The 25,618-nt window shown below is 48.4% G+C and overlaps 2 protein-coding genes across 5 annotated transcripts in view; both read left to right on the top strand.

The window, feature by feature from the left end:
- The window catches only part of RABGAP1 (RAB GTPase activating protein 1), a 92,445-nt gene that overhangs the window by 29,267 nt on the left and 37,560 nt on the right, over positions 1 to 25,618 (top strand). For 2 of the 4 annotated variants that reach the window (XM_028715973.2, XM_028715974.2), the window contains 7 exons: positions 102 to 212; positions 1,006 to 1,072; positions 1,229 to 1,331; positions 3,233 to 3,402; positions 5,738 to 5,912; positions 7,413 to 7,506; positions 11,043 to 11,193. In XM_028715973.2, coding sequence (XP_028571806.2) covers positions 102 to 212; positions 1,006 to 1,072; positions 1,229 to 1,331; positions 3,233 to 3,402; positions 5,738 to 5,912; positions 7,413 to 7,506; positions 11,043 to 11,193 — 871 coding nt within the window. Of the gene's footprint in view, positions 1 to 101; positions 213 to 1,005; positions 1,073 to 1,228; positions 1,332 to 3,232; positions 3,403 to 5,737; positions 5,913 to 7,412; positions 7,507 to 11,042; positions 11,194 to 14,350; positions 17,172 to 25,618 lie in introns of those variants that run through there. The other 2 variants (XM_077922687.1, XM_028715976.2) reach the window with 2 other exon arrangements.
- On the top strand, positions 18,447 to 22,562 carry GPR21 (G protein-coupled receptor 21). The gene has a single exon (XM_077922691.1). It carries the CDS (start codon positions 20,718 to 20,720, stop codon positions 21,774 to 21,776), a length of 1,059 nt encoding a protein of 352 aa, XP_077778817.1. The 5' UTR covers positions 18,447 to 20,717; the 3' UTR covers positions 21,777 to 22,562.

Raw genomic sequence — 25,618 nt, 5'->3', positions numbered from 1 at the left:
CTCACCAGGCTGTGAAAACTGTCACTTGCCTACTGATTCTGTTCTCAAATTTGTGACTACAAATAAGAGGACCGTGTGAACATTTCCCTTTTTGACCACAGTGCTGTCCCCAAAGACAAGGACCGGCAGTGCTTTAAACTGCGCCAAGGCATCGACAAGAAGATCGTCATTTACGTACAACAGACAACCAACAAAGAACTGGCAATTGAAAGGTAACTTTGTGTCTGTTTCCTCTGAAGAGCTTTGGTGGGCAGGCAGGAAGGGGCATCTTTGGTGGTGGCCCCACACCCATGGAATTCTCCCCCAAGTAAGATCAGACAGGCCCCCTCCCTGCTGCCCCCATCATTCAGCCCACACACTGAGGTTCCCTCACTGCAAGAAGTTACAGGGAACCAGGCAGAAGGCCTTCTTGGTAGTGGTGCTCTCCCTGTGGAATGCCCTCCCATCAGATGTCAAGGAGATAAAGAACTACACAACTTTTAGAAGACATCTGAAGGCAGCTCTGTATAAGGAAGTTTTTAAATGTTTGATGTTTTATTGCTGTCCGTTGGAAGCCACCCAGAGTGGTTGGGGCAACCCAGTCAGATAGGTGGGGTACAAATTGAAATGCTGCTAACATTTATTCTTACTGTGCTTGGTGGATTGTAGGGGGTTTTGTGTGTGCTGGCATTTTTAAGGTTTGGAGTTGTGTTAAGTTTTGAATGGTGTCTTTTGTATTGTGTTCACCGCTTTGTGATGAGACTCTCTTGAAAAGCATGATAAAATCTATAAAATAAGTATAATCTATAAAGTACTATTGAGCTGAAAATCTCCTCTAACCCTGCTGCCCAGTTCCTCATTTCAATTCTTCTCAAAGAGCTGATGGGGCAGTTGTTAAACAGTTTAGTACATACTGTGGTTTTTCTCCACCAAAGTACCCCATAAAATCTGACTACCTTTTTCAGAACTACAGTTCCGCATGGAAATGGTTGCTAGAGGTTGGCTTTTTTTCTTTTTCAATCACAGGTGTTTTGGCCTCCTCCTTAGCCCTGGGAAGGATGTGCAGAGTGGCAATATGCACCTGTTGGATCTGGTAAGGTGCCCTTCAGTTTCCAGAGATTTCCCCCTCAAATAGCCCCACTAAATGACATGTTGCTTGTGTGTTTCCAGTGATTTCAAGTGTATTTTGTGATCTGATCTAGCAGAGCCTATGGGCTTTGTTTTAACTCACCCTGTTCTATGGTTTTAGGAGTCTATGGGCAAAAGTTCTGATGGGAAGTCCTATGTCATCACTGGGAGCTGGAACACAAAGTCTCCACACTTCCATAAACTGAATGAAGAAACACCGAAAGGTTTGTGATCAGTGACTTTCCTGTTTGGGTCAGATTGCTTGAGATGTGTAAGTTGTTTCCTGTATATTTCTCTAGATATGCATGCAATGATCAGTGGCCAATCCCAGATAGTCGAATGTAGGGAATCTTTTTCCTATCGAGGACCTCATTCCGTCTGGGGTCATCTGTTCAGAGCCACATACTGACAGTGGGTGGAGCCGGAGACTTAAGTTTTCTGGATAAACTAACCTTGAAATAAGACTGCCTTTTATCAGTTTTCACCATGGCTTTTACCAGTTTTCACATTAGAATTGCTAGTCCCCTGCAGGTCTAGGTGGGTGTAAGCTCCACTGAGTTGGATTGGAGTACACTCAAGGAAGCATACAGAGGATTTCTTGTTAGTACTTTAGTGGACCGATACAATTACTGTTCTGCGAAGCAAGTGAAATTAATTCCTTTCTGACTTTAGTTAAAGCCTACTTGTTTGTTGTCATGCTTTTATAAAATCAGGAAGAATAGGAAGGAAGGAACTTGGATGGGATGGAAGAATGGGGTAACTTCAGAAGCGTTTGAGGGCCACAAAAAAGTGAAATCAAGGAGTGCACCTGGTCCCAAGTCAGCAAGTTGCCAACCTGTTTTGTCAAGCTGAGATGGCGTTGAGTCAGGGTGTGTGTGTGTGTGTGCGCGGCATGGAGACGTAATTGATGTCTCTGTGTTCTAACCCTTCAAGCCAGACTCTGGAAGACAGTTCAGGTGGGAGCCATGGCAGGAGGATAGCACCAAAACGATAGGACAGCCCACATAAGATGTGATGCAAATGCTGGGAAATGTAATTCCCCTTGCTGGGAGGTCACTTTGTTTCTGGACTCAATTCAAAATACTGGCTGTGAGCTACAACATTGCCTGGTTTATGGAGTGCTCTTTTGGGAGGAAATGTACCAGGTTCTCTGTCATAGGCTAGTTAAGGTGGGGGTGAGGAACCTCCAGACCGCAAGCCAATCTTGGCCCACCAAGATGAGGTTTGGCCTGCAAGACCTTTTCCTACAAACCACACCTACCTGTCCCTCAGCTGAAGTGACTCATGATGGACAGGAAGGTGGGGTTCAATTCTGCTTTGGCTGTGCAGGCAGGGACTTGCAGCCTAAAGTAGGATCTAGCTCTCCACTTGTCAGCTGAAGAGCAGGGGCTAAATCCTGCTCAGTTTTGGCTGCTGATGCTGGTTCCCTGCTGGGAACAGGCACACACAGTCAAGGCACTTTGATATTTTTTAATGAATATCAATTTAAAAATATTTTTTTTAATCAATAGATAAATAAGGCAAGCAAAAAGAAGCAGAAACAGTGCTGGAAAAATCCCCTCCATTGCCTTTGCTTGCCAAATGCTTTGCAAACTTTACTCCCCACTTTCAAGATTGAAGTGAGATAGGGGAGAGGCCTGAAGAAGCCTTTGCAAATTGTCTCCCTCTTCCCTTTTAAATTCCCAATCTCAGGGACTTTAAAGGGAAGAGAGAGGATGCTTACAGAAACCTTTAAAAGTCTCTTTCTATCCACTTCCCTTTCCTTGCAATCTCTGTCTGATATTAAATGGGATGGGGAGACGTGCAAATGTTTTCAGATCACAGTAAAAGTGATTTTTAACAGGTGGGGGAAATGCGAGGTATTTTATATTTCATAATAATAATAATAATAATAATAATAATAATAATAATAATAATTTACTACAACAACAACTTTCAGCTACAGTGCTGTTCACCCTTAATCTGGGAATAACCCCGCTTGGTCGCCATGGTATGGATGTACCTGGGGTTTGGCTACCTGTGTCTTGGACACACTGGCATGGTCGATTTGGGCCACAGGCACAGGGCAAGGGCTGTGCTGAATGGCCTAAGGGGAAACACCAGCTTCCCTGCTTCCTCTCCTTAGACAAAGTGCTGTTCCTGACCACGGCTGTCGACTTGGTGATCACTGAGGTGCAGGAGCCTGTGCGGTTCCTCCTGGAGACCAAAGTCCGTGTGTGCCCTGCCAGCGAGAGGCTCTTCTGGCCTTTCAGCAAGCGGAGCTCCACAGAGAACTTCTTCCTGAAGCTGAAGCAGGTAACGCTTGTGGGTCCCATCCTTAGTGGTGTGGATATTGTGGGGTGGGCCCTTTCGTTCCTTCCCTAACTCTGCGGTCCTTTGAGTTATGTTTGTCTGGGACTCTGGTCTCGCATGGAGGAGAAAGCTAAACTTTTGGACCTGGTGCCGTTTGAGGGCTTGAGCCCAGCCCTTGTGCAGGCAGTACTTCCCACCTATCGCTGGGAGGGTTGGGAGAGGCTGGGTTTATGCATCTTTCCCCTTCTCACACAGCCCAGGGATGGGCAGAGTTGCTTCCTGCCTTGGAATGCTAAGTGGGGCTGCAGCCTTCTCTGGGCTGCTTGGGTGTCCTGGTGTGTCACTTAAAAGTTCAGAGTTCAAGTGATGGGAAATGACTTTCTGGAGATACTTGGCTAGCCAGTGTGCAGTGTCCATTGGAGCCTCAGTCTCTCTCTGCCCTCCTCCTCCCTCCCTCCCTCATAAACCCCAAGGATGACAGCGATCCCAGACAATAACCTACCTAACCTACCTCATAGGATTGCTTTGAGGATGAAATGGGGAGGAAGAGCACCATGTGCGCCACCTTGAGCTCATTGGGGGGAAAGGCGGGATGTGGATCAAATAAATAGTACGGGTGGCATCTGATTGACACGCAACCCCTGACACACACATCCTTTTCAGTGCGGAATGGGCTTACACACGACTGCTGACGCGCATAGTGACCCAGAATACAACCCCACACAAATGGGGAGTTGCTTGTAAATCAAAGGAAGATGATTGGAGCACATTTGAGGTTCCACTGGAGAAGCGGAACTTCATGCCTTGGCACGTTGGGCAGGGGTGTGTGGGAAGTCTTTGAGGTTATGTTCTCCTCTCTTGAAGGTGAAATGTGGAGAAGTTTGAACAATTGCCTCTCTTGGCTATAAATATTTCTCGGCCCTAAAAGCATAAAAGGTAAAGGTACCCCTGCCCGTACGGGCCAGTCTTGCCAGACTCTAGGGTTGTGCGCCCATCTCACGCAAGAGGCCAGCGCTGTCCGGAGACACTTCCGGGTCACGTGGCCAGCGTGACATCGCTGCTCTGGCGAGCCAGAGCCGCACACGGAAACGCCGTTTACCTTCCCGCTAGTAAGCGGTCCCTATTTATCTACTTGCACCCGGGGGTGCTTTCGAACTGCTAGGTTGGCAGGCCTAAAAGCATAAGCCTTGTTAATTTAAGGAAGTTTATCTTACTGAGCTAATTCTGTTGGCTCTTGTCTCGCTCCACCCACTCTCATTGTGAGGCTTGTTCTCAGCCCCAATCTGACTCTTGACAAGAACCAGGCTCATCTTGGGTGTTGTGGGGGCGGAGGGGCACTGCTTTGTTTTGGGGTGCTTCTTTTGAAGAGGTGCTAGAGAGATTTTGCCTGATAAACCTCCAAAGAGAACCTGATTCTTACAGACATCTGAGCAGCCATGCTGGAAGTGGTTAAGGGTGTATGCTTATGTTTATTTACCAGTGGTGTTGGAGTTTTACCAGTGGCGGCAGCCTGGTGAAAAGAATAACTCACTTTCCCCAGAAAAAACGAAGCCTGAGCTTAGTTTTTGGAAATGGTTTCTGTTGGGGGGGGGGAACCATCTTGGAGCTGGTTGTAAGGCAGGAACTCTGAACAGTGAATCAGAAGTTGAAATGAAAATATTTTAATTTTATTTATTTACTATTACCTTTTTATCCCACTAAGGAGTTCAAAGGGGCATATATGGTTCTCTGCCTCCTCATTTATCCTCACATCCAACCCTATAAGGTAGGTTAGGCTGAGAGACCTGGCTGGCTAAAGGTCACCCACTGAGCTCTGTAGCTGAGTGAGGACTTGCACCCTCATCTCCCAGGTCCTAGTCCCAACACTTGAACCACCAAAAGCATCTCAGCCTCCCCCAGAAGGTCCATAGGTCTTGTCTTGCTGCCTTATAGAAGGCAGTTGGAATCCCCCCTTCCCAAGCATTAAGGAGCCAGAACATAGCGGAATCTGTATCTGGGGCAGTTGTCTGAATTCCACATACCCCCCTCTTCTCCCCATTCCTGCCCTCTTGCTCCTATGCATCAAGGCCTTCTGAGAGGAAGAGCAAAGCTCTTTAACATAAAGTTTTGCAATTTTGGCCACAGAGCAAAGGACCTTTGGCAGATGTCTCTCTGGGGTCCGGAAAGACTAACCAAAATTATTTTATTTCTCCCTCCTCTGTGGTTGTTGAATAGGATTAATTTCTTCCTCCTGTGCCTTCTCACAGATATATACAGAAAGTTGCTTGCGAGTCTGTCTAGGCATTTCTTGTCAAGCTCTTCCACAGCGCTGAAACCTAATCTGTCCTGTATCCTTCAGATAAAGCAGAAGGACCGGAAGAACAGCACAGACACACTCTATGAAGTCATATGCCTGGAGAGTGAGTCAGAAAGGGAGAGGAGAAAAACCACCGCGAGCCCAGTGCTCCGCCTGCCACAGTCCGGATCTCAGGGCTCCATAATCCCATCCCCTCCAGAGGATGATGAAGAGGAAGGTAAGAAGGGAGTAGCTGTGTCCCTCCGAAGCAGAGCAAGGAGATGGCTTTGTCAAGACTGCCTCTTGCCATGAATCAGCTAAAGGTTTGCTGCAGGGAAGGTTACAAACGTGTTATGTGTTTGGGCCTGGGCGATGTATTGCTATATCACCCAGGACTGATTTGAGGGCCAGATCGTGACGGCGTCTTCACCTGGCAGTACATCATGGGGGGGGGGGCTTGCTGGCTGGCACCTAACCTTCATTCTCCAGCTGCCTCCTTCCTCCCTGCGCCAGGTGCTGGTGGCGGCGGTTTCATCCCAGCACCTCGCAGGGCTGGGGCCGATGCTCCTTCCTATCAACATGGTGATGTATCACTATATCGCGATGTTTAGCTGGTGATACATTGTGATGTTGAACACCTGATATCGCACAGCCCTATATGTGTTTTTACTGAAGGCTTCAAAGCTGAAGGTAACTGTAGATACTACTACTGTTCCTCTACAGCAGCTTTGCACAACCTGGGTGCCTTCCATGGGCTTGGGGCTACTGCAACTTCAGTCCAAAACATATGGAGAGCACCAGGTTGGGCAAGGCTGCATTCGGTCGACTTACTCTGCTTTTCCTTTTCCTCTACCATACTAGCATTCCCCATGCTTTCATGAAGCCAAGAGTCGTATTTGGCAGATACCTATCTAGCTGTGATCCCTGCACTGCACTAGAGGACCTTTGAGGGCCTTTCAAACTCTATAATTCTATGATTTTATGCCCCGTTTAGCTGTTGGCTGTGGTGGAAGCCCTTGTTCACCATCCCAAGTGATCTGCTAAGAACTCTTACTGGTGCTTTCAGCGCAGGCCTTTGTTCTGGGCTGGCAAGTGGTGGTGGGGCTAGGAGGGGCATAGGCAGAGTGTGTGTGCACGTGTATGATCAGGGTGGTGGTCAGATCATATTTATGGACTTTCCGTTTCTGTTCTCTAGTATGTGTGGTTAATTGACCACGACTGTAGAGCATGAGTGGGGAACCTCAGGCCTGGTGGCTGAATTGAACCCTCCAGGTCTCTGTCCAGCCCTCAGGGCTCCCCACAGGCTGCGTCCTGCTCAGGTGCTTTTGCCCCTTGCTTCCAGGGATAGAGGTTTGTGTGAGCCTGTTTTGATGAGTGTGTAGAAACCTCTGACTTTTGCATGGCTGGAATGCAGCATACAGTATAAAAGAAGAGCCAAACATGTTGCTGCACCCACTCTGTTTCTGGCTCGCAGACCTAGAAAGCTATGCATGAGAGAAAGAGAGCCGCCTTCTGCCCGGAAAGGGCTCCCCATGCCCAGCATCTTTTTCTGGGATGTGTTGTTTCCCCCCCTCTTCTGGCTTGGGCTGAGCCACCCTGCTGTCTGTGCCATGTTTGCACAGGTTAAGCCTGATCCAACAGGTGCAGCGCATCCTAGTATTTCCTTCTAAATGGAGGTCAGAAATGGCGCTTCTTGCTCTCATGTCCCCTTCCTCTGTGCGTGTTTTGTGTCTTACAGATAATGATGAGCCTCTCCTGAGTGGTTCTGGAGACGTTTCCAAAGAGTGTGCAGAGAAAATCCTTGAGACATGGGGAGACCTCTTGTCCAAATGGTAAGCAGGTTCAGCCCTCTATTGTGAACCAATCTGTTTGAAGAAGCTTATGGTTGAGAGTAAGGCAGGCAAGACAGTGACAAAGAGGCAGGCAGGTAAGAGCACTGGAGGCTGCCATACACTGGATCCATTCTGTCCTAGCCGGCTTGTGCTTCTTGCTACCTGATAGGCTCCTTGAAGACTGCTGTGCAAGAGAGGTCAACTTCCACCCACTGCCACTTCCCACACGTGGTAGACAAGCCAGCTAAGAGTGGAAGGCTTACCTGGGCTGCTGCAGATTCCTCCTGCCAGCATCCTTGCCTGGAAGTCCTTCTGCCATGAGCCCTGCCAGCCAGTCCTCATTCATCAGCCTCTGTTGAATGGATCTTCTGTGCCCGTTTGCATGCCTTGGAACTGCTCCCCTCAATTTATGAGCATGGGGCACTTGGATGTTGATGCCTTCCAAACTGACCCAGAAGGTGGTGGATTCTCCTTCATTGGAAGCTTTTAAAGGGAGGTTGCATGGCTGTGTGTCATGGAGGCTTTAGCTGAAATTCAGAGGGTTGCAATAGATGATTCTCAGGGTCCCTTCCAACTCTTCAGATATGTGATTCTACTTACATGCACACCATTTTTTTCTGTGAACCTACCTGCCAAATATGTTCCAATGTGGGCCTGGTCCCTCCCTTTCTGAATACATGAATGTGCTTCCTCCACATTTCTAAAATGATAGATCTGTCATCCTTTTTAAAAAGAGCATGGATTTGTTTGTTTGTTTAAAAAAAACATTTATATACAAAAATATGTTACAGTGGTTTATAACAATAAAAAACATAAAACCAAACAATAACATCTTGAAAAGTTAAAAAGAATTTAAAAGCAAAAAGAAACCCGCAGATCTTATTTGCCTGCATAGGTCTTGTGGAATAGAAAAGTTTTCTTTTTAAACCCCCCCCCCATTTTAACAATCCAATCAAATCACATTAAATATTCCAGATTATACAAATACATATCATATAGTCCAAATATTCCGCCAAATTATAATTTTTTATTGGGACTTCCCATGATTCAAGTTCGGTGGGGCTCTGATCATCTTATATCTTTACTGCCTTGAGTTTCCAAAAGTTCCTTTAAATCTTCCTGTTGTTACCCTTCCTTCTTTCTTGGCCTCTGAGTTGTTTCCACAGGCGAGTTGAAGTAAGCAGTGATGTGCTTCTGTGTGAAATTGGTGGAGTAGAAAAGTTTTCAGCAGGCCTTTAAAAGTTGGCACAGAAGGCTCCTGCAGAATCAACAGTAGCAGGGTGTTCCTCATGACTGGGCTGATGACACTAAAGGCTCAGTTTCTTCTTGTTGTGAAATGAGCCTCACCAACTCAGGGAATGGCCAAAGATTCTCCTGCAGCTGATCTCAGTGATTGAGCTTGGATAGAAGGGTTCAGGCGATTCCTGAGCTATGCTGGACCCTAGTTGTTCAGGACTTTGCAAATCAATTCAAGTACCTTGAACCTGGGTCAGTAACACATGGGCAGCAAGTGCAGCCATTAACCATGGTGTTCACATGTTCTTGAGGAGAAGCTCCCATCAGCAATCTGGCTGCAGCATTCTTCACTAGCTGGAGCTTCTGAACCAGACCCAAGGGCAGCCCCACATATAGAGCATATTACAGTAATCTAGTCCCGAGGTTACCAGTGCATGGACTGCAGTGGTCAGACTATCTCTGTCCTGGAACAGGTGTAGTTGGCGAACCAGATGAAGCTGGTAAAAGGCACTCCTAGTCACAGAGGACACCTAGGTCCCAGTGATAAAGGTGTATCCAGGAGTACCTTCAAACTATGCACTTGCTCCATCAGAGGGGATGCAACCCCATTCAGAACAAGTAACTTGCCAATTTCCAGAATGTGGGAACCACCCACTCAAATAACCTTTGTGGGTTAAACCACAGAGCCTAGGACTTGCCGATCAGAAGGTCGGCGGTTCGAATCCCCGCGATGGTCCCTGCTCCTGCCAACCTAGCAGTTTGAAAGCACATCAAAGTGCAAGTAGATAAATAGGTACTGCTCTGGCAGGAAGGTAAACGGCGTTTCCATGCACTGCTCTGGTTTGCCAGAAGCGGCTTAGTCATGCTGGCCACATGACCTGGAAGCTGTACGCCGGCTCCCTCGGCCAATAAAGCGAGATGAGCGCCGCAACCCCAGAGTTGGTCACGACTGGACCTAATGGTCAGGGGTCCCCTTTACCTTTACCTTTACCTTTACTATCTGGACACTGATCCATAGTGTTCACAGCCTCTCCTGGTTCAGATGTTGCAGAGAAGTAGAGCTGTATATCATCAGAATACTGGTTGCCCCAAAACTCCTAATGGCATCTCCCAAGAGCTTCACATAGATATTAAATAGCACTGATTCAGTGCTACTCTCTGGACATGAATTTGATGTGAATGGAACCACTGTAATATAGTACCTTCGGTGCCCATCTCACTAAGTCTGTCCAGGAGGATACAGTGGTCAATGATGTCAAAAGCCACAGAGATCAAGCCACCCAGAGTGGTTGGGCAATCCAGTCGGATAGGCACTATATTATTATTTTATTAATTAATTAATTAATTATCAGAAGTAACAGGGTCACACTCCCATGTCCCTTTCATGATAAAGGTCCTCCATCAGGGCAACCAAGACTGATTCAGTTCTGAAACCAAGTCTGAACTCAGATGGTAGTGGATTTAGATAATCGTTCTATTACAGAAATGCCTGTAGTTGCTCTCCATCACCCTGTAGTTGTTATACTCCGTTGGGTCTAGGGTTGGCTTTTTGAGGAGTAGATACACGGCTGCCTCTTTTAGGGCAGTGGGCACCGCTCTTATCACACAAGGATGCATTTATCACACCTTTGACCCGTCCACTCACCCCAGCCCAGCTAGTTTTAATAAGCCAGGATGGACAGACCCCACAAAGCTAGAGAGGGTACTCAGAAGTGATCATGAGTCTCACCATTCCACAGTGGAACTAAGACCTCAACAGGAACACCTCCTCTGTCTACAGGGAAATTCCCCAGAGGAGTTAAGAATCCACCAAATTCCATCTGTTTCTGGTGGCAGACCATCCTAACTGGTCTCCCACTCTTGTAAGGGGGGGCAGACATAGCAAGTCCAAACCTCACCAGGAAGTCATCTGACTATGACAATGGGGTGATAATCAAACACACACCATTTCCAGACCACCCCCTCCCCATGTGGATCAAAGGCTACTTCTGTGCATTGGACCAATAACTGTGTGAGACAGATTCCGGTAGGTAGCTGTGTTGGTCTGACGCAGTCGAAATATATATAAAAAATTGGTCCAGTAGCACCTTAGAGACCAACTAAGTTTGTTCTTGGTATAAGCTTTCGTGTGCATGCACACTTCTTCAGATACTGAGACAGGCCCATGGTTGCATCATGGACCTGAGGCATCATCAATGTGGATGTTGTGGATGTTGGAGTCGCCCAAAACCATTCAGCCCAGGGTCTGTATCCTACACACCCTTCCTGGTCTGATGCCTGGTCTCTTTCCTCTCTTCCAGGCACTTGAATCTGAGTGTGCGACCAAAAACCTTGTCCACGCTGGTGAGAAGCGGAGTCCCTGAAGCTCTGCGGGGGGAGGTTTGGCAGCTGCTTGCGGGATGTCACAACAACGACCACCTGGTGGAGAAGTACCGGATCCTCATCACAAAGGTAGGCCAATGGAACTGTCTGTGCGTGGGGAGTGGGGAGAGAATGGTTTAGTCCGATAGATTTCTCTGCCTGACACCTTCATCTTTTGGGCACTGATGGCTTTCAGCCTGTTTCTGTGGAATCCTGGAGCCATCTCTGAAGATTATTGGAGGCTCCTCAGTAAGATCACCAGTAACGGCGGATGCTTCCTTGAGGGGGCACTGACTCACTGCTGCTGCTCCCCTGTTAATGTGCAACTGTGGCAGAGCTGTGAATGCATTCTAAGGCAGCAGGGGGGTTTGTTTACGTCATAACATTTATAGACTGCTTGACTGTAAAGAAAAAATGTTAAAGCGGCCCACAAAAAGAATAAAACAGTTATCAGTAAAAACAGTTAAAAACAGCTATTTAAATCTTTCAAATAATAACTGAAATAACAAGTTAAAGGACTGGTCAGCATTCTGTGTATCTGGATGGGCTTGCCTGAACAGAAATGTTTTCAGCAGGCACTAAAAAGTGTGTAAGTGGTGCCACCTGGCTGACGTTAATAGTCAGGGAGTTTCAAGTGTGGAAACTGCCTTACCAAAAGACTCTCATAAGCGCAGAACGAGTATTATGTGGCACATGTAACAGTTCCGGTTCCACAGATTGAAGAGGGGTTGGGACCAGGGGCACTGTTATGCAGTGGGTCCACTCCTTCCTCCTGGGCTGTGTCTAGAAAGTGGTGTTGAGGCAGGAGTGTTCAGACCCCTGGGCACTCACTTGGGCTCTGTCCTCTCCCCCATGCTTTTTAACATCTATATGAAGCTGCTGGGCAAGATCATCGGGGGGTTGGGCTGGGTGTTCATCAGTATGTGGACGATACCTAGCTCTACCTCTCTTTTAAATCAGAACCAGTGAAGGCGGTGAATGTCCTGTGTGAATGTCTGGAGGTGGGTGGAGGATGGTTAACGGATTGAGGCTGAATCCCGACAAGACAGAAGTACTATTTTGGGGGGATGGGGAGGGCAGGTGTGGGGGGCTCCCTGGTCCTGAATGGCATAACTGAGCTCATATAAGACCAGGTGCACAGCCTAGGAGTCATTTTGGACTCACAGCTGTCTATGGAGGTGCAGGTCAATTCTATGTCCAGGCTGGCTTAGACCCTACCTACCTGTGCACTGTCTCGCCATAGTGGTACATGCTCTGGTTATTTCCTGGTTGGACTACTGCAACATGCTCTACGTGGGGCTACCTTTGACGGTGACTTGGAAACTACAACTAATCCAGAATGCAGCAGCTAGACTGGTGACTGGGAGTGGCTGCCAGGCGCATATAACACCAGTCCTGAAAGACCTACATTGGCTCCCAGTACGTTTCCAAGCACAATTCAAAGTGTTAGTGCTGACCTTTAAAGCCCTAACTGACCTTGGCCCTGTATCCCTGAAGAAGCATCTCCACCCTCATCATTCAGCCCAGACACTCAGGTCCAGACATCTCCTAGGGTCTTCTGGAGGATCCCTCACTGCAAAAAGTGAAGTTACAGGGAAGTTACAGTTGGCTGTGGTGCCCTCCCTGTGGAATGCCCTTCCATCAGATGTCAATGAGATAAAGAACTATACCACTTTTAGGGTATAGGTAGGTTTTTTAGGGATAGGTTTTTAGGGAGGTGGGTGGTCATCTCAGTCTAAACCACTGAGCATCTTGTGGTTGTCGATCAGAAGGTCAGCAGTTCGAATCCCCACGACGGGGTGAGCTCCCATTGCTCTGTCCGGCTTCTGCCAACCTAGCAGTTTGAAAGCACGCCAGTACAAGTAGATAAATAGGTAGGTGCAGCAGGAAGGTAAACATGTTTCCGTGTGCTCTGGCTTCCCTCACGGTGTCCCGTTGCACCAGAAGCGGTTTAGTCATGCTGGCTACGTGACCCAGAAAGCTGTCTGCAGACAAATGCCAGCTCCCTTGGTTTGAAGCGAAATGAGCGCTGCACCCCATGGTTGCCTTTGATATGACTTAACCGTCCAGGGTTCCTTTACCACTTTTAGAAGACATCTGAAGGCAGCCCTGTATTGGGAGTTTTTTAATGTTTGACGTTTTATTATGTTTTTATACGTGCTGGAAGCTGCCCAGAGTGGCTGGGGCAACCTGGTCAGATGGGTGGGGTATAAATAATATAATAAATCAATTAAGTGGTTGAGTGGGCATATATGTGGTAAAGTGAACTACAACCCTCATCAATCCCAGCCAGCATGTACCAGGGTTGGCAAAGGTTGGTCTGTAATCAGACACATTTGTGGAAAATGGCTTTATTGAGAGTTGAGTGGAGCCTGCATTTTCAGAGGCAGAGTGTGCATGGAGTAGCAGGTGCTGTGGGCAGAAGGCTGTTGCTTGTAAGTATCCCTGAAGCTTCCAGCAGCCCACCATAGGAAGCAGGATGTTGACTAGGTGCACCGTTTGGTCTGCTGCGTCCTGTGCCTTGTTCATGCCTAGCAGCCTCCTCCTACCTGGGCGATGCTAGTTGAGACTGAGGGCAGTTGTAGTCCAAAGCATCTGGTTGGGGAAGGCTGCCTAAGGTCATAATCCTGTGGTGAAGGGCTTGGGTGCATGGGAAAACTGTAGGTCACCACTCATTATGGTGCCAAACCTTTGTAGAAACACAAATACGGCGTTACCATTTAAAAAAATTGTTTTCTCCTTTCTTTTGTTGTTTAAGCAACAGCCTCTGTTGCTTCTTTCTTACTGCCACTGGCTTGGATGTGCTCACTGAGAGTGTCAGTCAGCAAAATTAGCTCAGTGGGTTTTTAAAATGCAGCTTGTTTGCATTTATTTATAATGCATTGCATATATTATATTGCGTCAACTTCTGGCAGTGCTCTTTTCATCTTCATTGTTCCTTATGAAAACATTTAGCCAAAGCCAATAAAAGTACAGTTGAATTGGGTCCTAGGTCTGTGACTTAATCCTTGGGGAAGAGTATTTGGGCAGATAGATGGTGGCCTGGTTTTCTGGAGGGCATCAAATTAGTATAATGAATGATAGATGCTATTATCTACCAGGTTGGGAACTGGGTGGGCAGAGATCTGGGATTGCTCAGCAGAAGTAATGAAATCTGTTTGAAAGCTGCCAAGAAGATGGTTGTAATCTCACTGTTCTTTCCGTATTAAAACTGGTGCTAATCCATTTTCTTTATGTCTTGCTACAGCCTTGCATTTAACAACTAACCTGGTAGCCTTAGATGACCAGGAATTTCACGCAGGCGAGTGAGTGGGCTGGCAGAAGAGGAACAGACTCTTCCATCCCTCATCCACCAGCCTACTTGGTGTCCATGCTGGGAGTGTAAAAACTGTGATGCATTTGTCAGCGCAGCACTGTGGCAATGAGTTTTAATGTCAACAGACATTTGCAAGATGTATTCTGAGTCTAAATTTGTGGCAGTTGTGTGCCTTAAAGCCACCCACATTTCACGCTGGGGCTCTTGCCAGCTGTGCAGCACAGAAACCTGTCAAATGAATGTGGTATTTGAGGTGGAATGAAAGAAGGAGACAGGTGCATGCAAGCCCCCCCCCCCTTTTTGTGGTAACTAGCATGGTAAAGGGTACTGAAGAAGCAGGAAATATAGGAAAGATCTCCAGTTGGCGGCATTAGCAGCTTATTCTGCTAGGTTGCTTGGAAGAAGGTTGTGATGCAGCTTTGAAAGAAGAGCATGGTTGTTTGGAAGGGGAAACAGTAATTGCATTTGGGTTCCAGGGAATCTGCCTGGCCTGCTCAGAACCAGACAGAGACAGTGTTACTCACCCACATGCTTGCATCGTGGTATTAATGTGTGGGGTCTGCATAGGAGATTCACATAATCTTCCTGTACCTGTTGATCCTACCTGTAAATCATGCTCTCCCCACCCCACAAGCACACATACTAGTGGAATGCCACAAACACAGAGTTTCAAACACCTAGTTTTCTTTGCAAGGCACTGCTCCTTGCTTGCTGCTGGAGCTTATATGTTCTGTGCCAGACCTGCATCTCCTTCCAGTTTCCTCAGGCCAAGTCCTTCCGTTGCTGTCTGCCTTTTGAGACTGGTGCAGTGGGACTTGCTGTCTGAATTGGCTCACAGTATTGATTTAGCTGCCTCCTAGAGCAGGCATAGGCAAACTCGGCCCTCCAGATGTTTTTGGCCTACAACTCCCATGATCCCTAGCTAGCAGGACCCAGTGGTCAAGGATGATGGGAATTGCAGTCCCAAAACATCTGGAGGGCTGAGTTTGCCTATGCCTGTCCTAGATCTTCTTGATTGGGCCACCTGTTACGCTACCCACCTGCTTCTCTTCCCCTTTTCCCCAAAAGCCACCATCAGTTTTCCAGATAATGTCATCTCCCAGGCAGGTGCTGGCCTCCAATCAGAATTCTGTCAAATAAATGGTGGATTAGGAGTTTGCTAGGCAGACAAGCAAGCAAGAAGTCTGGTTGCTGTGGTTCTGTTCCCTCCTGCCCAAAAGCAGTTGATACTCTCACATGCCTACTTTTTTTGCTATCCTAAAACAGCACCTCTCCCCTCTTCTCCAACATCCTGACTGTGCTTGATTTGCAGGAGATTTCTCTCTCTCTCTCCATGCTGTTGTTCTCCTGGTCTTTTGGGGCAGGGGACAGACATCAGGAGGAGAACTGGTTTTCTGCAGACTCATTTGCATTTTGAGTAACAATGCTCTCAGAATTTTGGGTGAGCTTGGTGTAGAATTTGCATTCACTTGGGAAACAGTGAATGCAGCCTGGGAAGGAAAAGAAATGCCACTGGCTTTCTGCATGCCAGCTTCCAGTTCTCAGGAAGTTAAATAGCAACTTAAATAGCCCCTTTCAAAATCTTCAGGTTCCTGTCCCCCCAAATTTCGTGACTTTAAAAACATAGGAAGAAGCTTCCTTTATAGTGTGTCAGACCAGGTTCTGCCTCCACAGGAGGCAGCAATGCTTCAGTTGCTGGAAACCACAGGAGGAGAGAGGGCTCTTGTGCTCCAATCTTGCTTGCAGGATCTTGCTTCCAGCCATCTGGCTGGCCACTGTGAGAACAGGATGCTGAACTAGATGAGCCATTGGCCTGATCCACCAGGTGATTCTTATGTTCTTTATTTCAATCTATCTCCATATTGTTTATGTTGACTGGCAGTGACTCTCCAGGGTTCCAGACACAGTTCTTTCCCAACTCTACCTGGTGATACCTGGAATCGAACCTGCGACCATCTGCTTGCAAGCCAGATGCTCTGCCACTGAGCTATAGACCTTTTCCAACTTCTCTTTCCCTTGCTTTTAAAGGCTATATGCCAAGAAACCCAGAAGGATGTTGTAGAAGCCAAGATATGCACTTTCTAGCCTTGCTTGGTCCTCTGGGTCTCTCCCTCCTTTGAGAGGGTGGGGGCAAAGGACCAGGGTCTGATTTTTCTCCCTGGGAATTTTGATCTCTTGCTTTACTTTGATAGCCAGACCAGCATCCATCCTTCTGTCACTATACATTTTTATTTTTAAACAGGCTGAATTTTGTGTGTTGTTTCTTTTTAGAGGCTGCACTGAGCCACAAATGGCTGTTTGGCTTCTCCTTCCGCATGAGTAGCTGCTCCACTGACCCAGCAAGCTGCTGCTTCAGCTTGTGCTGGCTCAGCAAAAGGGGAGCAACAAATGAGGAGATCCATAATGCAACCCTGATGGACTCGCCTAGTTTCCCTGGCAGGTTAATGAACTGCTGTCAGGCTTGGAGTCGAGAGGAGTCCTTTGGGCACATAAGAGGAGCCTGCAAAAGCAGACCAGTGGCCCATACAACATCCTCCCGTTTTCACAGTGGCTACCCAGGTGTCTCTGGGAAACCAACAAGCAGGATTTGAGCACAGGAGCAATCCCTCATCCTGTAGCTTCCGGTTGAGCTCTGCAGAACAAAACACAAAACACTGAATGCGTCAAATGTGGGAAGCCTCTTTCTGGTGGCACGCTGGCTATTTTCACTGTGACATCCGGGAGATGCTGAGTAAATGCAACTGCAAAAGGAGCTGGTGGAGTGTCTGAAAGGCCTGTTGGTTGGAATATCTCTGAAAACCAACTCCCTTTCTTAGCTAGGACTCAAAACCTTTGTTTCAGAAGTTTGCCCTTGATGACTTTTGCCCCTCTGTCCTCACTGGTGGGTCTATGCCCCGCATGGCCGAAGGCCCTTACATTAACACATCCATCTGTGTTGGCAGCAGCTGCTGCTGCTCTGGAACCATTTCCCCAGCAGATGTCTCCGGAGCGAATAGAACTGGATGAAGTGAGCGAATAGAACTGGATGAATCTTCTGGCCCTTTTGCCTTTCCATTCAACTAGTTAGAAAGTTTTTCAGGAGAATACATATCCAGGCATGTGTCAAATAATTCTGGCTATCATTTCACTACAGCAGAGATTGGGATTGGCACTTCATCCCCCCACAGGCAGGTGGGTATTGTCCCAATAGCTGTGCTGACACCTATTAAATAATTTGAGTTCTGGCTTCCATTCCTCTCCCAGTACAGTTCAAACCACTAGTTATAGAATACAGTCGTACATTGGAAGTTGAACGCCTTGCGAATTGAACGTTTTGGTTCCTGAACGCCGCAAACTCAGAAGTGATTGTTCCGGTTTGCAAACATTCTTTGGAACCCAAACATCCAACACAGGTTCCACGGCTTCCGATTGCCTGTAGAAGTTTCCCGCAGCCAATTGGAAGCAATGCTTTGCTTTCCAAATGTTTTGGAAGTCAAACGGATTTCTGAAACTGATTCCATTTGACTTCCGAGGTATGACTGTAGTAGAATTGTAGAGTTGGAAGGGACCCTGAGGGTCACCTAGTCCAAGCCCCTGGAATGCAGTAATCGCAACTAAAGAATCCCTGACAAGTGGCCATCCAGCCTCCCTTTTAAAACCTCCAGGGAAGGAAAGTCCACAGCCTTCCAAGACAGTCTGTTTCACTGTTGAACCACAAAAAAGTTCTTCCTAATGTTTAGTCACAATATGCCTTCCTGTCATTTGAATCCATTGGTTTGGGTCCTGTCCTCTGGAGCAGAAGAAAACAGGCTTGCTCCATCTTAGGTCACAGCCCTTTAGATATTTGAAGATGGCGATCATATTTCCTCTCACTCTCCTGTTTTCCTAAACACACCCCACTCCCCCAACCATTCCTCATAAGCAGGGCTGTCTTTACCCAGGGGTGCAGGGCACCCAGGCACTGAATTCTGGGGAGGCCCTACCGCTGAAGCTCTTAACTATCTACCTGTTATGAAAAAATAAGTAATTTTGATCAAGCTGACATTCGAAGCTGGCCTCCTTCCGGCTGCTTTCTCCTCCCCAGAGTTCCGCCCTGCATGGAGCGGCATTGCTCTCTCGCCCACCATCAGCATGGCTGCTGCATCCCTCTTCTTCTTCTCCTTCCTCCTCCTGGGGTGCTTTTAAAAGTGCCTGGATGTGAAGCTGCGTGCTTTTGCGGAGCTCGGGCGCCCGGTTCTTGAGGGGCAACAGCAGCAAGACTTGAAAGGGCAGGCCGCCGCCATGGCCTTGCCTGCAACCACGGAGAAGTATATCTTGGGTGTAGACGTGGGCAGTCTAAATTTGGGGGCACTGGGTGGATCTTTGCACCCCGGCGGCACATATGCTAAAGACAGCCCTGCTCATAAGGCTTGTTTTCCAGGACCTTTATTACCTATAAAGAGTTTGTTTGTGAACCTGCTAGCCTCAATTTCGGCTGTTGTATGTGTCACTGAAGCAAGGTTGCGGCTTCTATGAGAAACATTTAAAGTTGTCCTTGTGTCATGGCCTGTTCGGGATCCACAAGCCATAGTTTCCCCATTTGGACATAACAGGAAACTATGGCTTAACTGTGGCTTCCTGGCTGGTTTATTCATTCACACAAAGGAAGGAGTGAAGTGCTTAAAAGCAGGTGCTTGAAGCTTATTTATATGGTGGCTTATTAAGCTAAGATTTGATCAAGGGATTGCAGCCATTGTGTTTGCTTCTATAAGGGCTTTGATGCTATCCTCTGAGGGACGCTCTTGCACAGTTCCTACTTACTGTAAGTCAGATACCTTTCAGTTGTGTCTTCCCCATAATGTCCAGATCACTATCATTTAGTGGTGATTTTGTATAGGACCTGTTAAGAGCATGGCAGAGCATAATTGCCAAGCTTAAACATCTCAGTGGGCATGGGAGTGTGCCAGCTGGGTTGGGTTCAGATGGTTTAAACCACGTGGAGAGTGTGTCTTGGGAGAGAGAGCGTGCACTTTGGGATGTGTGAAGCATGCCGTCTGCCCCGCCCCCTCGCAGCCCACTCCCATGCGTCTAACTCAGAAGGGCATATTAGGATTTTTGCTGCACATCTTAGGTGAAGAAGGACAGCTTTGGAAAAAACAACAACTTAATGCCTTGGTGATCCGCCAAGGAAAGACGCGTTGCAAACCTGTAAGGGAACTGGACCTCTGAGCGCACGGTTACTCTTCGCACCTCCGAGAGCCCCTTCAGAAGAACGAAGCGGGTGGGCTTGGCTCCTGGCAGACTCAGCCGCGGCCCCTCTTTGCTAAAGGGCGGGGCGCTCCTCTTTGGAGATGAGGGGGCGCACCGGCGATCGAGCCAGGAAACGAGGGCGCGCGCGCCTTTGCTGCGGCTATCCGGGCGCGGAAGACAGGCTCTTGGTTGCGCCCCCACCCCTCCTGTCGCCGCCGCCGCCGCCGCCGCCGCCGCCTGGGTCGTCTTCCTTTGTCCGCCCCCTCCCTCGCACCTGGGTTCCTCCCCCTGCGCCGCGCAGGCTCTTCTACGGCCGGCAGCTGCTCTGCCTGGCTGGGCGCATCAAAAGCAGCCGCTGCCGCGTCCCTCTGCGTCTGCTCCCGGCGCTCGCTTCGCCTTTGTCCCTCTCGGCTGCAGGTAGGCAGGAGGGCAGCTCAGCCTAGCCCAGCCGTGGGGGAGGGGGAGGGACCCGCAGGCCGGACCCTCTCTTCCTCCTCCTTTTTCCTCACTCCTGCATCGACGGAGAGGTGCGGGATCCGGCGCGGCGGCGGCGCCCATTCTCCAGCCGGCTGCGGAGAGGCTAGCCGAAGTCCTGCAGCGTTGTGGGTGAGGAGGCCGGCTTGTACGCGTCCTGAAGCTATGGGAGGGGGGGATGCTGTAAAGGCACCCCTCCCTCCTTTCCTTTTCATCTAGCACCCGCCCTCGCGTGGCTATTGCTGGATCTCCTCCCCCCCCCCCCCCAATTGCACAAGCGGGCGAGCTTCCCTCCATCCCTTTTCTCTATCGCCCCCCCTTCCACGCATCTGTGCGTGGTGTGTTGCTGAGCTGCCAGCAGAGAGAGAGAGGAGGAGGAGGAGGAGGAGGAGGGGGCGGTGGCTGTGGAGGCTGCAGCCCAAAGAGCTGGTGTTTCCAGGAGGGAGCCACTGCGGACAATGCCCAGCAGCTCCAAGGAGCTTCTGCATCCCTCTCCATCTCCTGTTTGGGCTTTGACAGGGTGGCACGTGTGGCAGCCGCAATGACAGCAGAAGCAGCCAGGCAGCATCCACCATCAGTGGCAGCAGAGTGAGGGGGTTTCTGCCACCAACGCAAGATGAATGCCTCTCTCGATGGTAGCAACCACAGCAGCAGCAGGCCCTTCTGCCTCCTGGATGCCGGCTATCCGGAGGCCTTGGACATTTGCCTGCTGGAGCTGATCGTCATTGTCTTCCTCACCGTCCTCATAATCTCGGGCAACATTGTGGTCATCTTCGTCTTCCACTGTGCACCACTACTGAACCACCACACGACAAGCTACTTCATCCAGACCATGGCCTACGCTGACCTCCTGGTGGGTGTGAGCTGCCTGGTGCCTTCACTCTCCCTGCTGCACTACCGGGTCACCTTCTTGCCGGAGTCTGTGATCTGCAAAGCCTTTGGCTACGTGGTCTCCGTGCTCAAGAGCGTCTCCATGACCTCCCTGGCCTGCATCAGCGTGGACAGGTACATCGCCATCACCAAGCCGCTGTCCTACAACACCCTGGTCACCCCCTGCCGCCTCCGGGTTTGCATCCTGTTCATCTGGCTGTACTCGGGCGCCGTGTTCCTCCCGGCTTTCTTTGACTGGGGAAAGCCCGGCTACCACGGGGATGTTTTTCAGTGGTGTGCTGACTCCTGGGACACCTGGGCCATCTTCACCCTCTTCATCATCATCATGCTGTACGCGCCGGCAGCCTTCGTGGTCTGCTTCACCTACTTCAGCATCTTCCGCATTTGCCAGCAGCACACAAAAGAGATCAATGAGAGGCGTGTGCGGTTCAGCTCCCAAGAAGGGGAAGCGGCTGATGCCCAGCCATGCCCAGACAAGCGCTACGCCATGGTTCTCCTGCGCATCACCAGCGTCTTCTACATCCTCTGGCTCCCCTACATAATCTACTTCCTCCTGGAGAGCTCTTCTGTCTACCACAGCCGAGCAGCCTCCTTCCTGACCACCTGGCTTGCCATCAGCAACAGCTTCTGCAACTGTGTCATCTACAGCCTGTCCAACAGCGTCTTTCAGAAAGGCTTGAAGCGCCTCTCTGGCGCTGTTTGTGTCTCTTGCGCCAGGCACCGGGCGCCAAAGGAGTCCTCCGCCTCAAGGAGCAAAAGACCTTCAAATGGGTGTCATGCATAAGATACAGATTGCTCCGACAAAAAACAACAACAGAAAATAGATTAAAGACATTGCCAGGTTTGCAAAAAAAACTGACAAGAACACACAATTTTTCTCTGCGAAATGCTGCTGAAGAACTGGAGATTTCCACAAGCATGTCTGTTTTAGTGTTTCACTTTACAAATGTCCTTGTGTGAGGCAGGTTTGGTGACCTGGCACCTGTGTTTCCAAAACTGAGCGCTCCTCCTCCTCCTCCCCTTTCTCTCCTGCCTGGAGTGCCTGCCAGTGGTGGGCATGCAAGACCTCTGGCAAAAGAGACATTTGTGTTCTTCCTTTAAAGCCTGGGCATTTTCGGAGAGCTTTGATCTTGCGTGTCAATGTGGGAATGTGTAAATGGTCTGATGGTATACTCCCTGATTATTTGCTTTTGTTTTTCTGTGCAAATGCCAAAGTATATTTCAGAATTCTTAACATAAGGGGCCAAAGTATAGTCTCCCTGACTTCCCCCCCCCCAACCCCATTTCCCCCATAGTCCTATAAACAAATAATGTAAACACTTGAACATTTGATTTTGTCGTGTGATACAGCCACACCACATGTGATTAATCAGTATTCTGACCTCCCCACCTCCCCTGATGCTTTTCCCAAAAACTTCTCATCCTTAGTGCCCTGTTAGAATGCTCATATGTGATTTACAGTACAGTGTTTGCATTTTTATTTTTTAAAAAATGTTTGTGTAGTAATTGGGATGACTTTGAAGCAGACAAAATTTAGCAGTTGAATAAAGTATTTTCTTTTTCTAAGTAAGTGGAGAAAATATTTTGACCATCCCTATTGCTCTGGATATGTAGGCGGCAGCTTGAGAATGGAACAAAGGCATTCCCATTAGAAACCAGTGTGTGCTCAATTTTTGTTGTTATTTTGAGGGAATTTCTTTTTAAAAAACTTTATTTTTAAATATTGAATTCCTCTAATACTTTACATACAGCTTTAGTAGCAAAACAAGAGTGAAGCATTAGACTCCTAAATAACTTGTATTTCCAAGAAAGGTGCAATATTTTGGATTTCCAATTGGGAAACTGGGGACCCCTTCCTCCTGTTACGGTAGGTGGGATTGATACCTGTTCAAAAACCCCAGGAGCCAACTGCATTTCTGGCTTACCAAATGGAAAGAGGAGTTGGGCTCCCTGAACTTGCCTGGGGTGTCCTGTATGCCCCCATTTGAGGAAAGCAGAGCAATCTCTAAACAGATCAGTGTTATTAATATTATTACAGTGTTCTGGGTACAACACTCTCTGTTATCCCTATCACACCCCTGGCACTGCCTTGGCATGATAAGTTTCTTTTGTGGGAGAAATATACAGAAAGCAGACTGCAAGTCATGATGGCTATAAAGTACATTTCTGATCACAATTCAAAGTTGGTGCTGACTTTTAAAGCCCTAAACGGCCTCGGTCCAGTATACCTGAAGGAGCATCTCCACCCCCATCATTCTGCCTGGACACAAAGGTCCAGCGCCGAGGGCCTTCTGGCGGTTCCCTCCCTGCGAGAAGTGAGGTTACAGGGAACCAGGCAGAGGGCCTTCTCGGTGGTGGCACCTGCCCTGTGGAACACCCTCCTATCAGATGTCAAGGAAATAAACAACTACCGTGGTACCTCTGGTTACAAACTTAATTTGTTCTGGAGGTCCATTCCTAACCTGAAACCGTTCTTAAGCTGAGGTACCACTTTAGCTAATGGGGCCTCCCGCTACTGCCCCTGCATCATTTCTGTTCTCATCCTGAGGTCTGTAACCCGTGGTGTTTGTAACCCAAGGTGTTTGTAACCCGAGGTACCACTGTATCTGACTTTTATAAGACATCTGAAGGCAGCCCTGTTTTGGGAAGTTTTTAATGTTTGATTGTTTATTGTGTTTTTAATACTCTGTTGGGAACCACCCAGAGTGGCTGGGGAAATCCAGCCAGATGGGCAGAGTATTAATAATAATAATAATAATAATAATAATAATAATAATAATAATAGCAATAATAATAATAATAATAAATTATTGTTATTGCTATTGTTATTGTTATGAATCTCCCAGTTCAAAGCCAGTCGACCTTTGAATACCAGTTATCAGAGGGGAGCAACAGAGCAGGAGGGCTGTTTTCATGCCTGCCTTGTGGGCTTCCCACTGTTGGAAATGGCAATGTGGTGCTTTGGGCTGATTCAACAAGGCTCTCCTATTAATTTCTTTTCCTTGTCTAGTGGAGGGACAAGTAGGCGTGCAGAACCTGAACTCTCACTCTCTGGCTGCAGGTGACCTGCTCTCTTCCCCTCACTGGGATTACTGGCTATGCTCCCCACTTTTTCAAGTTAATCTTCCCTGGTCATATTTTGGTGAGTTTTAAAACAGAGACAGGGAACCTGTGGCCCCCCAGAAGCTGTTGGACTCCCATCAGCCCCACCCAGAGTGACCAGTGCTCAGGATGAGAGGGGTTTGTAGTCCAGCAGGATCTGAAAGGCCCCCCTTTAAAAAAAAAACTTCTGATAGAGCTGCCACTGGGACTTAGCCCAGCTCCTATTGTCCTGAGCTGGTAACTTTTTTGTTTGCATGTCTGATAGAGAACTTGTTTTTGTAGGTGCCTCCGCCGCAGCTGGGTCCTGACCAGTGTTTCATATATTTTAGCCAGTGTGCTGTTTTTTTTAGAGCTAGATGTAAATGCTGAAGCTGCTGCATGATGATACCTTCTGAAGAAGACGAGGACAGCTGTCTCGAAGTGAGCGTTCATCATGTTTGTGGGCTCTTTGCAGTCTGCTTCTTGATGCAGCTTTTCAATGAAGGCCTGCTTTTCCAGGTGCCTCAGAGCAAGCTGCGGGAGGTGCGGGAGGCGGTGGAGGACAGGGGTGCCTGGCGTGCTCTGGTCCATGGGGTCACGAAGAGTCAGACACAACTAAACGACTAAACAACAACAAGAAGAAGAACAGCAGCAGCCAGCCTGCACCCTCCAGACACTCCCATCATCCCTGACCATTGGCAGTGCTGTGTGGGGCTGGTTGGGAGCTGTAGTCCCAAACCTGGTGAGTCCCACATTTGCTACCCCTGTTCTAGAGAGAGATCTTTGGATCAACTTTTTCACTTCTTGGAGACATGCCTTTCTCTTGCATGCTGTGTGCACCCATCCACCCATTCTGTAGCTCTCTTTATTTCAGGAATGTGGGGAGGCTTTAAAGAACAGCGGGGGGGGGGGGGAGCAATCTCCATTAAAGAGAAGCCACTTTTCCCTCCTCAAGCTAAGGGCACTGGTGTTGCCCATCAGCTGATGGGTGATGGGGGTGTGCCCTTCTCCAGCAGTGGAACCACTGGGAGCCCTCTTTAAGCTCCTGCTCCATCCTTTAAAGCCCTACCTTTACCTGCCCAATACCTTATGTCAGGGATGATGGCAGATAGTATTTGTGCGTTCACCAGAATGACCTGGCTAGCCAAATGGGAAGGCTCTGGCCAGAAGTTCCTCTTGCTGGATTAAGCTGTGGCCAGACATAAGATCCTGTGTCTCTGACCTTCTGTCCCCAAATGAACTCACCCATCTTTACTGTACTATAATGCTGTGGGTTATGATAAATAGAAACTGTTGTTGTATCATAACTCTTTTGCCACTGATCTAAGCTCCTGTGATGCCACAGAATGTTCACAAGTGTTTTGCAGTTTATTAAAGAGAGGGGCCAGCTCATAAAAAGTGCCTTTTTGATGGGAGGTAGACTTCAGCCAAACTGAAGAGGGGGCGGGGAGCCTTAAATAGCGTATTTAAGAAAGGCAGGAAGGCAGATCAGGAAGTGGCTGGAATGAGTAGTCTTGAGATGTGAGGTCACCCTAGGTAGCATAG

Source organism: Podarcis muralis, chromosome Z (assembly GCF_964188315.1).
Source record: "Podarcis muralis chromosome Z, rPodMur119.hap1.1, whole genome shotgun sequence".
In the NCBI taxonomy this organism is placed as follows: domain Eukaryota; kingdom Metazoa; phylum Chordata; class Lepidosauria; order Squamata; family Lacertidae; genus Podarcis; species Podarcis muralis.
This window is presented reverse-complemented; position numbering and strand designations above follow the sequence as displayed.